At 33.7% G+C, this 12,653-nt stretch overlaps 3 protein-coding genes across 3 annotated transcripts; all 3 read right to left on the bottom strand.

Annotated features, from left to right (window-relative positions):
* Positions 1–587: 587 nt before the first annotated feature.
* On the bottom strand, positions 588–2,257 carry LOC108378992 (uncharacterized). The gene is made up of 5 exons (XM_017635309.1): positions 2,065–2,257; positions 1,592–1,986; positions 1,301–1,375; positions 1,184–1,240; positions 588–1,129 (listed from the first exon to the last, which is right to left on the bottom strand). The coding sequence occupies exons 2-5, from the start codon at positions 1,907–1,909 to the stop codon at positions 851–853; spliced, it is 729 nt and encodes a 242-aa protein (XP_017490798.1). The 5' UTR covers positions 1,910–1,986; positions 2,065–2,257; the 3' UTR covers positions 588–850.
* A 1,798-nt stretch (positions 2,258–4,055) lies between these two features.
* LOC108378972 (integral membrane protein 2B-like) lies at positions 4,056–5,453 on the bottom strand. The gene has a single exon (XM_017635287.1). It carries the CDS (start codon positions 5,405–5,407, stop codon positions 4,460–4,462), a length of 948 nt encoding a protein of 315 aa, XP_017490776.1. The 5' UTR covers positions 5,408–5,453; the 3' UTR covers positions 4,056–4,459.
* On the bottom strand, positions 5,430–7,399 carry LOC108378981 (uncharacterized). The gene is made up of 7 exons (XM_017635298.1): positions 6,713–7,399; positions 6,610–6,645; positions 6,463–6,525; positions 6,321–6,386; positions 6,177–6,263; positions 6,016–6,078; positions 5,430–5,959 (listed from the first exon to the last, which is right to left on the bottom strand). Exons 1-7 carry the CDS (start codon positions 7,028–7,030, stop codon positions 5,744–5,746), a joined length of 849 nt encoding a protein of 282 aa, XP_017490787.1. The 5' UTR covers positions 7,031–7,399; the 3' UTR covers positions 5,430–5,743.
* Positions 7,400–12,653: the final 5,254 nt, after the last annotated feature.

Below are 12,653 nucleotides of genomic sequence, written 5' to 3'. Positions count from 1 at the left end.
AAGCTGCACGCTTCCTAGGGTTGCCGTTAGTGGAACTTGACGACAACGACTGAGATACCAACCGTCCTGGGCGGGGTTGTTGTAGCCGCTACAACAACTACAACAACAACCAGAGCGAGTCACCATCATTTCATATGCTGACGATGGCTCGATAATGGCTCTCCGGAAATGGCATTGAACATCTGTGTCGAAAGTAAACGTTACAAACATTTTCCATTCCCCTGAATACTACTAAGAACGTAGTAGATAGGTATGATATAGAGCTATGCACTGCAACCAAGAGGTCTAGTGTGCTCTCAACCATTCAGTCTGGGCTATCACTGAATCCATCGCAGTCCGATTTTCGTGAAATCTACGAAAATGCCATCACTGAATCCGAATTGCTGCAAACGTATGCATTCAAAGTAAAACTGGACTACGATGGAATCAGTGATAGCCCCCCAAGCCCACCGCGAGTATCTCATCGAACATTTCCGACATTTGAAGAGCTCTCCAGGGGTCAGCGATTGTACAAATTCAGCACTTGGCCAGAGTTCGCCTAAGTACCTCTGCCTCCGATCGAATCACAGAAGCGATATAGAACGATGTATAGCTTATTTATAATTTATTCAAAATGTTCCAGAGTGGAACGTGTATACTAATTTGCTTAATAATAACTTTTTTATTGTACAGTAAAAAATATTATTTCGCACGTTTAATAATACAGAGATGTAATTCAAAATTACCGTGTGATTTCAACATACGATTATCAATATTTAATTGCGTTTTCTCACAAAATTGAAATTTTGAAATAATTCTGTGTATTATTAAACGTGCGAATTGTTCGTATTTTTTAGTCGTAACTATCACCTCATGTTCTTCTCATGTCATCTTCTGGTTGATAAACAATGTGACGCTCTGCCATTTTAGCATTCTTTACAATTGAAAATATCTCCAGAGTCAAATTATCATAAACATCTTCGGACTTAAGTAATTTAAGTTCACTGCAAATCATCGCACAAAATGTTTCTTCTTTGCTGAGATCAGTCGGCATTTCTACCTCCGATTGTGGCGATTCCGGCTGTGTCAGTTGTGGTTGTGGCGATTCCGGTGCTGCTCCGTTTATCTCACTCATGTCATAATTACTTCTCTGAAATTAAAAGTTGGTAAAGTAAATGATATTAAATGTTTATGCTCCGCTTACAGTGCTTTCATACTCTACGCGCTCTATCTCTTCGTCTGTAGAATCTTGCCTTTCTTTCTAAAGTCAACAAAAACCAAATTAACGGTGATGATGATGACGATATTTGCATATACATACCTTCTTAATAGCCAGACGTTTTCCGTTCATCGGGCGGTTATTAGTTTTTTCCTTTAAGGGGTCATCACCATGAAACTAGGAGGTATAGAGCTTTAAGTATAAGCATAGGTACATATGTATGTATGTACACATGTTCTTAACAAAAGGAAACAGATTTCAATCATTTTTACATTACTTTAAACGGCTTTGAGGTACGTTTTTTTTTCTATACATGAATTGTTTTAGGCTAATCAATTATGTAGAACATATTTACATACATTACCATTACCATAAAGTTTATATAAAGCTTACCGACTCCATAAGAAGGCTTGTTCGTAAAACAACTACGGGGTCCAAAAAGGTTAACTCATCATAGTAGAATAAGCGGGGCTCATAGGTGGTACCTTTTCTTCTCTCGACTTTCTTTTTTTCAACAACATAATTGGTACGTAAATGCTTGATTTTCCTCTTTACTTCCTCAATATCCCTCTCGAAATGGTCTGCAATTTCTCTCCATGCTTCTTTTTTCATTTCGAGATCCTTATATTCTGGACTAAGGCAGTTCCAGAGGCACTCAGATTCTCTATACATACATATTAAATCTAAAATTTCTGCTTGCCGCCAATCCATTTTTTAAATGTTCAGAAAATTTCCGAGATCCTGCTGGCTGATACACTGTCGGTTTTATAGAAAGCTATGTGGAAATTCTGTGGAGCAAGGTAAATATGTTTATGTGTTATTATACACGGGATATTTATAGTAAACTAGCTGAAGTACAAAATTACCTTTCTCCCTCTTGATTTGAATGTTAAATAGTAATTGTTAAGTGAAATGATAATTAAGCTGCTGTATATAAGAACGCACTTAAATTTTCTGCAATTTCTTTTCGATTTTAATTGTTTACAAAATGCGTTCTAGCAAAAATTAAAACTAGCTGTCAAGCAAGCTGCAACAGCAGAGAGAAAATCAAGCAAGCCATTTTGGCTGCTACAAACATGCCAGAAAATGATTGACAATTGTTAGGTACACGATATCGAACCGAAAGTATCGATATAGTACTCATATAAAGTAGCGATGCAAATAAATCGGGTATTCATTAAAATCGGGATGAAAACGCTCGATATTCCAAATATCGATACAAAATTCAAAAAATAAAATCTGTAAATTGGTCTCATTTTCTAATAAAGAATTAACACTGCATTTAAATACAAAAAACAGAAACAAATCTAATTTGCCTTTACACGATACACGTCAGATACTTCGGCTGATAAAAAAAAGCAAAAAGCTGGAAAGATATTTACATTTTGGAACTTGGAAAATTATATTAGTCTTGTCTAATTTCCAGAGTTTTTAAATTTCGACGTTTTCATTTCTTTAACATTTGGCAGATTGGAAATGCCCATATATACTTTTTCTTAAGCACTTCAAAACGAATATAATGTACAATATATTTTTAATCACATTAATTTTGAAATATGCAAGGGTTCTGGCACTCGTAATTAAAAAAATATCGTTTGAAAACTATCGAGGAAAAAGTTTCGGTATTGAATGGCAAAAATATCGTATCGAATCTCGTATCTACAATAGTGAAGTGAAAACCCGTGATCTTTGGAAAACTTAGGACTGCTGATTTTGTACACGTTTCCAAAGACACTTTGTAGAACGAACTCAACAAGATAGGCGAATTTCGTATGGCCAATCATTTTTTTAATTAATGATTAGGGAGTTAAGTTCGAAAGTCTTCCAGTTAACGCACTTTCAAACGTTCTACTTCAACCAATGCCTGATGTATTTCATCAATCTTTATTATATGCCATAATTACGGTGACCATCCGTTCTTTTTTTTAAGGGGCAGTCCTTTATTTTAACCCCCTGTCCTTTATAATTTTTTTCAAAATAAAGGACGCCTTTCTTCTTTCGACAGTTTCTTAAACTGTCCTTTAAATCAGCTCTGCATTTTTCAGAGGTAAATTTTTAAAAACACAGAATACGAAAAATAAAAATGCCCCTTATAAAATGTAAAGAAAACCTTCGCCAGTTTGTTTCGCACCCAACTTAAGGATTTCTATTTAATCACTAATCTTTGTACAATCTATTAAGCGCAGGGAAAGTTGTGTCCAGGATCGTGTTGCACGCAGAGTTTCCAGTTCCACTGAAAGTGAACAATAAACCCCCTGTGGCACAATGGTTCCTGGAGCCTTCATTTGTCACTTAATTTGATTAATTTTTGCTTGCAATATTTGCAAGAGATCAGTTGGACCTAATTTGTGAACTTTTATTTGATCATAATAACTTTTTTGGCGCAAAATGCAAAAAAGTGGCAATTTAAAAAAAATTTATTCTCCAGTTCCAGTTATTAAATGTTACATAACAAAAAGTAGTTGAAAACAATTGTATGGTTCTTTTAAAACGAAAAAATTACACAAAAAAAGAATGTTTGAAATGTTATAAAAAATGTTCACCAAACTAAATATATATATATTTTTTTGGTTTTTAGTAAGAATTGGTTGAAAAATCAAGGCTCCGAAGAATTATGAATATTAAATTCCAATTTTGTACCTCTGTGTGCTGGCTTTGGCGTGCAGTATGAATTATGGTAAACGCGTTTTGGCAGCAAAGGATGGCGAAGTCCTTGAAAAGGATTTGGCTTCATTTTTCTAAATCGGTTAATTAACTGGTAAATATTTGAGTTAAATTACGATATGGGAAAGTACTTTTATCATACAAGCTGTATGTATGTATTCCCAAATAATTTTGAAAAATGTCCTTTATTTTACGTTGGTTAAAATGGTCACCGTAGCCATAATCCATTTTAGTTTAGGATCACAATGGTTCTGTATGGACAATAACTAGTATTTGCAGATTTGGACCATGTTTGTGGTTCAAATTTGATAACGAATTTTTTTAAGTTTTGATTGCCATTTAAAATTTATTTTCAAAATACAACTGGGTACAATAAGAAAAGCCACGAACAATACAGTTAAATTTATGAGGACTTCGAATATTTTTCACTCACGGCTTTCTAAAAAAAGGTAGTTATTGCATCACGTCTTGGATTATGCAAGCCTATGAAAAAAATTGATCTCGTCTTAAATAGGCTAAATAGTAAATGCATTAATATCAAGTTTTACTATCATAAACTAAACAACAAGCTATGCCTGCAATCTCTGAAATCGCCAATTACTGTTGCTTCTTTTCAAACTGTTCTATATCACATATATTTATCAAATTGAGTTCTACGACACCTTTCCCCATGAATGCCGTGAACTTGCCGGAATCCGCCAGGGTTTTAACATCGCGCTTGAATACTCTGGGAACGTAATTCTCAAGCATATAGACTTTCATGTGGTCACATTCGTTAACGATTCGCTCAGAGATCATTGAGAGATCAGTAATAGGCGGCGTGACAACATGCATGTTGCGACGAACGCGATTAGTGTCTATGTTGTAATAGCCCGCACCCATCTTTTGTACCAAATCAAGGAAACTCTCTGGTGGTAGTGTTGTGTCACGATCCAGTGGCATAACGAAACAACGGTTTGCTGCAGTATCAATGATCGCCGACTGATTCTCCTTGAAATCGTGCATAAAACGTCCCCGCCGTCCTCCCTTAAAATCAGGCACATCAATCTTAGCGTAGCTTTCATTATCGCTCATATCCAACTCGATTTCTTCACGGAAGTAATCATCATCCAAAGCCTTATAACCATTGAAGTTTGTAAGGCGTGAGAACAGATTATACCGGTCCAGCTCATTGTTTTGTTCGTAGAGACGTTGCACACTTTTATTGCCAGTCGCCACGTATGGAATGTGGCAAAGTGCACGGTAGTGTATATTCGAACCAGTAGATGAATATGTGCGATACAGGGTGTATCCGCCAAGAAGGCCGATCACAATGACCACAACAGTGATGAGGAATAACAACACTGACTTCCTGCACGATCCAGGCGGGCGATTGCAAATCATAGGTTCGCCATCAACGTATCGATGGTAGGGCGATTGGCTCAAAAGAGTTTCAGGTGTCACGCCTCCTCGGAATGATGGTGCATTATCGTGTCCACCCAACGTCAATGGTAGAGGAACCTTTTCAGCCGTTTTTTCATTCGATGGTTTTGTTAAAATAGTCATTTTTTCAAATTTTGAGTCGACTAATAATTGGTAATCCGTTTTTTATACAAATTTTGTATTTTTGACTTTTGAAACTGTAACTTGATAGCTGGCACTTTTCCTCAAGGTAGTTTTGCGTGCCTGCTTCTTTTCTCTGCAATCACAGTATGACTGGCATATTGCATTCATCAGTAATAAATCTATTATTATCAGGAGTCTGTTTAAATTTGCACTTTACGTTTTAATGTTCTCATATTACTAGGTGTGTAATAATGTCACAATGGCTTAGAAGGTTTGTAAATAAAATGGGAATATAAAAATAAAATGGCTAAATGGTACTCTATACATATTAATATGTTAAAGCCTCTCCAATTCCATTTGTCGCTCGGCAATTTTGGCGCTCCTTACTGCTGCAAAAATATCTGAAGTCACATTATCATACGTTTCTTCTGATTTCAGTAGTTTAAGTTCGCTGCAAAGCATCGCACAGAATGTGTCTTCCTTACTAAGTATTAAGTGTTTTACTATCTTTTTTGGTGGCTGCGTTTTTGGAACATCATTCGTGCGTCTTACCTAAAAATTAAGAATGTTGGAGTAAATAAGGAAAAACATAGTTTTGCGAGTCGTACAGTGGATTTTGAAATGAAACGCGGATGTGCCTTTGGAGAATTGGTGGAATCTAAACGACTAATCTGAAAATAAAAGCAATGTTAAATAAAGCCGCTACAACAACAACAACAAAACGAATGAATCGAGATTTCTCAAATATTCATATATATGAATAACATACCGAGGTGTTTAATTCCTGCTGCGTCTCCTCTTTCTCGGAATCTGGAGAAAGTGAACGTACCTTCTGTTGGTGCAATCCATACTTTGCCTAAAATTCAAGAATAGTAGAGTAAATAAAGAAAAAAGACTGTGTTGAAAAGCGTACAGTTTGTATTGGGTTGAACCTCAGAGTTGCCCTGAAAGCAGGATTGGTGGAATCTAAACGCGTAATCTGCAAATAAAAAATAAAGTTTTAGTAAACTAATGAATCGAGATTTCTTAACTATATGTATGTATGGAAATCATACCGAGGTTCGCAATTCTCGCTGTGGCTCCTCTTTTTCGGAATCAGTAGAAACTGAACGTCCTCTCTGCAGGGGCAAAACATGTATTATTAGTTATATTTGTATTAATTTATACATACATACATATGTATATACAAGCATATAAATTACCTTTTGATTTAACACAACCCTGTTGCTCATTGTAGGCTACAAAATAAGTAAATTTTAAAATCTTAATATGCTTAAATCACACATTTGTTCAGATACCACGCACCTGCGGTGGTTTTTTTATGATTACAGGATCCAAGAAACTCATTTGTTTGTAGTAGTACAAATGCGACTCATATATCGGATCACCGTTGCTATCAGTTCTACTTTCCACTTTCTTCTTTTCTGCCATATAACAGGTGCGTAAATGTTTTATCTTCTTTTTGATATCATCAACCTTTTTGCCAAATTCTTTTGAAAGTGCTATCCACGAACCTTTTCTCATTTCCTGTTGTTTATAATCTGGACTTTGAGTGTTCCATAAGCACTCATATTGCCTATATGAGTCTAAAAGTTTTAAAATTTCTGTATGGCGCCAATCCATTTTGCAAAGTATTAATTGCTTTAAGTTTCCAAGTCCCCTGCTTATTTCATCGGCAGCTATGCGTAGACACTTGGTAAACACTGTAGAAATTTATTGAAATTTGTGTGCGCGTGTGTTTGTGTTCCACTGCAAATTATTCGCAGCACACCATATATGTTAGCAATTTTGTCTAGAGCCCACGCGCAGCAAATAAAAACAAATCTATACACAAAAAATATAATTTTGATAGCACTTGAGTGAGATTTTTATCGTTTTGCTTTGCAATTTATGCAAAAAGTCGCTTGCCCTGGATAATTCGCAAAATGTTGTGAGCTGATGGCGGAAATGACAGCTCGCTCGTGGAACGACAAGAATTAGTAAGTGTCTGTTTACACTGACAATCGATTATGTCCCTGCGCAAGCAATATTCTAGAGCTGTCATTTATTTCGTATGACGGCAAAGTCTGTAAGTAAAAGCTATTTGTTTATCTATTTTTAGTAAAAATATTAAAAAGTTGTCCGCTTTGGAATAGTAATTCTCTTTGTAGACATTTTCTGGATAAACATGGGCATTGGTATATTTCTATCTATATATAATTGTATCGGTAGTAAAATCGATGGTATCGATGGTCGATTGATTTTTTATAAAAGTGACATCGATTGACACGTGTCAAGCACCGACTCAAGCAAGGCGAATTTATTCAAGGTGGTGTTGCTACAAATTGCCGCAGTCCTTCTGAATGTCAAAATGATGTGTTTGTTGTATTTTTGTGGTACTTGTTTTGTGTGTTTTGTATTACGGGTGTTATGTAAAAGCTCAATTCGCCCCAAAGTTTACATGTATTTTGTTTTTGCTTTTGGTGGGGGTGCTGTCAAATTAGCAAAACCAAAAACAAATTACATGTAAGACGAAGAATTCAGCTGATCTAACAACACCACCAAGGCGAATTTATACAAGGTAGTGTTGTTAGATCAGCTGATTTCCTCGCCTTACATGTATTTTGTTTTTGCTATATCTGATTTGACAGCATACAGATCAAAAGCAAAAACAAAATACATGCAAACTTTAGAACGAATTGAGATTTGATATAACAGCCGCATTACAAAATACATGTGGTTGTTGTTGTTGTATTCTTGCTACCACCTTGTTGAAATTCGCGTTCAGCACGACCTTGTATACATAAATACGCACTGATTTTTATCAAGGCGAATTTATACAAGGTGGTGTTACTGGCGAATTCAAATTTTCGCCGCGGTACCTATTAATGTCAAAATAGTGTGTTTGTTGTAATATGAATTCGCCTTATTTACAACAAACACATCATTTTGACATTGGGAAGTACCGCGGCGTAAATCTAAATTCGCCATTAACCCCCACTTGTATAAATTCGCCTTGGATTTTTATGGTATGATTTCCACGGCGAAAAATTCAGCTGTCGCCCCAACACCAGCTTATTGAATTCGCCGTTCACCGACTCATAGCATATATAAGGCGAATTCATACTAGATGGAAGCAAGGCGAATTTATACAAGGTGGTGTTACTGGCGAATTTAGATTTTCGCCGCGGTACTTATTAATGTCAAAATAGTGTGTAATATGAATTCGCCTTGTTTACAACAAACACATCAATTTGACATTAATAAGTACCACGGCGAAAATCTAAATTCGTCATTAACACAACCTTGTATAAATGGATGGAAGCATGAATACAAATACAACAACCACTTGTATTTTTTATTACGGGAGTTATCTAACATATCACTTTCAAAATAGTATCAAGCCAATCAGATCGCCAACACAACGCAGAAAGATGGCCAACTCTCAACTTTTCGCGCGTTTCGTTCGTTCGCTGTTCCAAGTAATCAAAATTATGTGATTTAATTTTACTTTTTGATCAAATGCGGGCAAGAAATATAATTTTTAATGCAATTATTATTTTAGTGACCAAAATTATTAATATAGTGACCAAAATATTCTCTGCTAAGCGTTCATTTAGCAAAGAACGTAAATATATAAGAGGAGACAACACGTTATAATTGTAGCGAGTGTGAACATCAGGAGCGTGCCTTCTCTTTTCATCCAATCTAAAAACGTATTTGGGCAAAAGAGAAGGCACGCTCCTGATGTTCACACTCGCTGCAATTATAACGTGTTGTCTCTTCTTATAGATTTACGTTCTTTGATTGTAGCAAGCACGGGCGTTACTCGCGTTGCTGTCTAAGCGACTCCACTGCCAACGCAACGCCAAAGTTGTATGTGGACGGGTCTTAAGGTAATTTGTTATGGGTGCGTGTCTTGGCTAAAAGTGATGATATGGAATGAGAGTACAATATTTTTGCGCAATCTCGAAGTATAGAGCTTGTCAGACGTGCCACTGCAATATATTTATAAAATGCTGTCAAATTAAGAAATTTTAGGGCCGGTTGCTCAAAGCCTGATTGACACTAATCACCGGTTAACATCGTTACCTCGACGTCTTCGACTCCATACATATAATACGGTGTCGGTAACGTCGATAACGATGTTTAACCGGGGATTAGTGTCAACCAGGCTTTGAGCAACCGGCCCTTAGAAAGCAATTGCATCAGCAGTCACACCTTGCTGGTAAAGTGTTTTTCGATAGTGTGACAGAAAGGTCTTTCTGGCTGTTCACACATCGAAAAAAATATCTCTTTCTAAAGTAGACATGAATTTCGTGAATAAGTTGGAAATATTGCTACGTCTGACACCCTCTTATGGGGCTTTCGCACGAGGCGATTTTTCAGGCAACTTTTGCGTTCAACTGACGCAGGGTTGCACGAAAAAAAAATTGAATGGCTAAAAATATAAATATTTAAAAAAATATTAAAATATTTGCCATAAAAAGGCGTTTGCATTGTTCAACTTTGCATTCTACTTTTGGTTGAACGGCCTTTCAACTAATCGCTTTCAACAAAGTTGGTCGCCAGCCAACATTTAGCCATTCAACTTTTTTTTCGTGCAACCCTGCGTGAGTTGAACGCAAAAATGAACGCAAAATCGCCTCGTGCGAACACCCTTTTATAGTAAACTATTGTATTGTATTTCTGATAGGTGACGCTCTTGGTTAACAACACTGCTGCGAATTCTGTGCTTCTAAATTTTTAAATTTTTAAGTGAATTTATATTTTTTTTTTGGTTTGAGAATAAAAAAAAACGCATTTAAACTTTTCTTCGAATTTACGTCTATATTTTTTGATTTTATTTCATTTCTTATTTCTATACAATAATATTCATTGCTTTTTTACAAGATGAGTAATATTTCGTTTATATTTAAGCTAATTTATGTAGATGTATAATAACTATTTACGTCGTATTTAATGTCTTATAAAGGATCTTTATCGTTTGATTTGCGCTTTTAATTTTTTTTTATTAATTACTATTTTTTGTCTTATTACATTCTTCTTTTTCCACATGTTTTTCCGTTTATGAATTTTTTTACATTGCAAGAAATTGGTTTTAATATTTCGATAATTTTTATATATTTATTTGTCTTTGTTTTTAATAACTTTGCTCTGCATATATACCTTGCTGTTGAAATTTTTGTAAGTACATATATATAATTATTTTATAGTTATAATTATTATTTTTTATATATGTATCTATAAAATAAATTACTAAGTGTGTGGTCGGTCGCTCCTCGGCTTACAACGTCAAACTTCCGAGTGTATGTATGTATTTCTGCTGTATGAAAAAGCTTCTCATGAAATCCATTTGCCGTTCGGAGGAGGCGCAAAACTGTAGGTTCTTCCATTTGTGTAACAAGATCAAGACGCATACCACAAATTGGAAAACTCAGCCAAAAATTTTATTATTATTGTTGTATAGAAAATAGCGAAATTAATTTAATTTATTATTAATTACGTATGGAAATTTTTTCAGGGTCACTTTTGTGTTTTTAAAATTCGCTGTGAACCTTAAAATTACTGTTGATATGTTTTTTATTTAAATAATTGAGAGGTTTAACTTACTTATATTTGTATGGCTGTTATGACTTACTTGATTCTATTTTTTAGAACTCAGAAAAATTAAAAAAGTAAAACTTAAAAAAAAAATGTTTTATTAAGCGATTTTGTGTCACTAAAAAGTAGTTTTATATTTTTTAACTTTGTAAAACTATAAGTTATTTTTTTTTTGAATTTCAATTATTTTCAAAAAGTAAGTAATATTTTAAAACTACAAAATAAAATGCAATACATAAAAAATAATAAATGCAGTAAAATAAAATAGAACTAAATGAAAAGCATTGTGCAAATTGTTCAAATACATTTAAAAAAAAATTTATAAAATTAGAACAAAAAGAAAAATAAAATAAAAGCAATTAATTAAAACAAAATAAAGTGATATGCAATTAAAAATTAAGTAAGAAATAATATATAACAAAAAAAAACGAAATAAAATAGAAAACAATTAATGAAGTAAACTTAAAAATTTTAATTCAAAAATGGTATAATGGAATAAAATAAAAAAAATATAAAAAAATTAAGTGAAAAATTAAATAAAGTAAAATAATATAAGAGCAGATAAAATAAAATAGGGGGAAAAACACCCAAATTGAATAAGGCAAACTAAAATGTAATAAAATAAAATAGCTATGTAAATACATACAATATTTGTTAGTAAAAAATACGGAATAAATTATGATTAAACAAAATAATATAAAATATCAAAGCAGTGTAACACAAAATTATCGTATCATAGAAATATAGAAAAAAATATATTAAAAAAAAACAGATTAAGCATAATTTAATATAACTAGTGGTGAACCCGAATGGCGTTAAAACGTGAACATTTAACTAAAGTTATTACACAGGAGGAACGCTATTTAAATTAATTTTTAAGCCAAAATCTTCTTAAATCGCGTTCGGTTGACATTTTGGTAAATATGGCCCATAATAATAATACTGATGAATTCATTTGAATTTGACTTTTTAAAGAGGTGGCAACACTCGTTCATATGCTATAGAAGTGACGCTTTTTCAAAATCATTTCAATTGATATCTTAAATAGTGTGAATTTAATTAAAATATTCCAAAAGTTCAAACTAAAGATTTCTTATCACTCTTTTTTTAATATTACATATAATTTGTGCGTAATTGAATTAAATTCGACTTTTGAAACCGGTGGCAACTCTATTAAAACAATTGTCAAACTAAAACCTTATATTCATTTCAATTACCTAATTCTGGTTCTGACTTTGCTTAGACTTTTCAAGCCCATTTTGATTAATAACCGCTTTTTTTATAATTTTTTTGACATATTAAATTTGAATTTAAATTTTTAAATCTGTGGAAACCCTCTGCGCGAACCCCTCAAACATTCTAAACATTCAGTTTCTTAAAACTCTTATTTTAATATTTCACATAATTTGGGACAACTCTAAATAAATTCAACTTTTCAAAAAGGTGGCAACCCTTCTTAAGCTTCTCTCGTCTGGCGCTCATAAGGTGATACATATTTAAATTACCTAATGATTTTTGAACTGGTGGCAACACATTTCTTCAACTTTTCCGATAAAATTATCGAATGCGGCTCACCTGGTCCTACTTTTTTGAAGACGGTTAAAAATAATACAAATTTAAATAAATATAGTAAAATAAAAAAAAAAATCAAAATCACAAAAAC

This window comes from Rhagoletis zephyria, unplaced genomic scaffold (genome assembly GCF_001687245.7).
Source record: "Rhagoletis zephyria isolate East Lansing unplaced genomic scaffold, Rhagoletis_zephyria_1.1 Rzeph_scaffold_00121, whole genome shotgun sequence".
NCBI classification, from domain to species: domain Eukaryota; kingdom Metazoa; phylum Arthropoda; class Insecta; order Diptera; family Tephritidae; genus Rhagoletis; species Rhagoletis zephyria.
The sequence above is the reverse complement of the archived record's forward strand: the minus strand, read 5'-3'. Positions and strand labels throughout refer to the sequence as shown.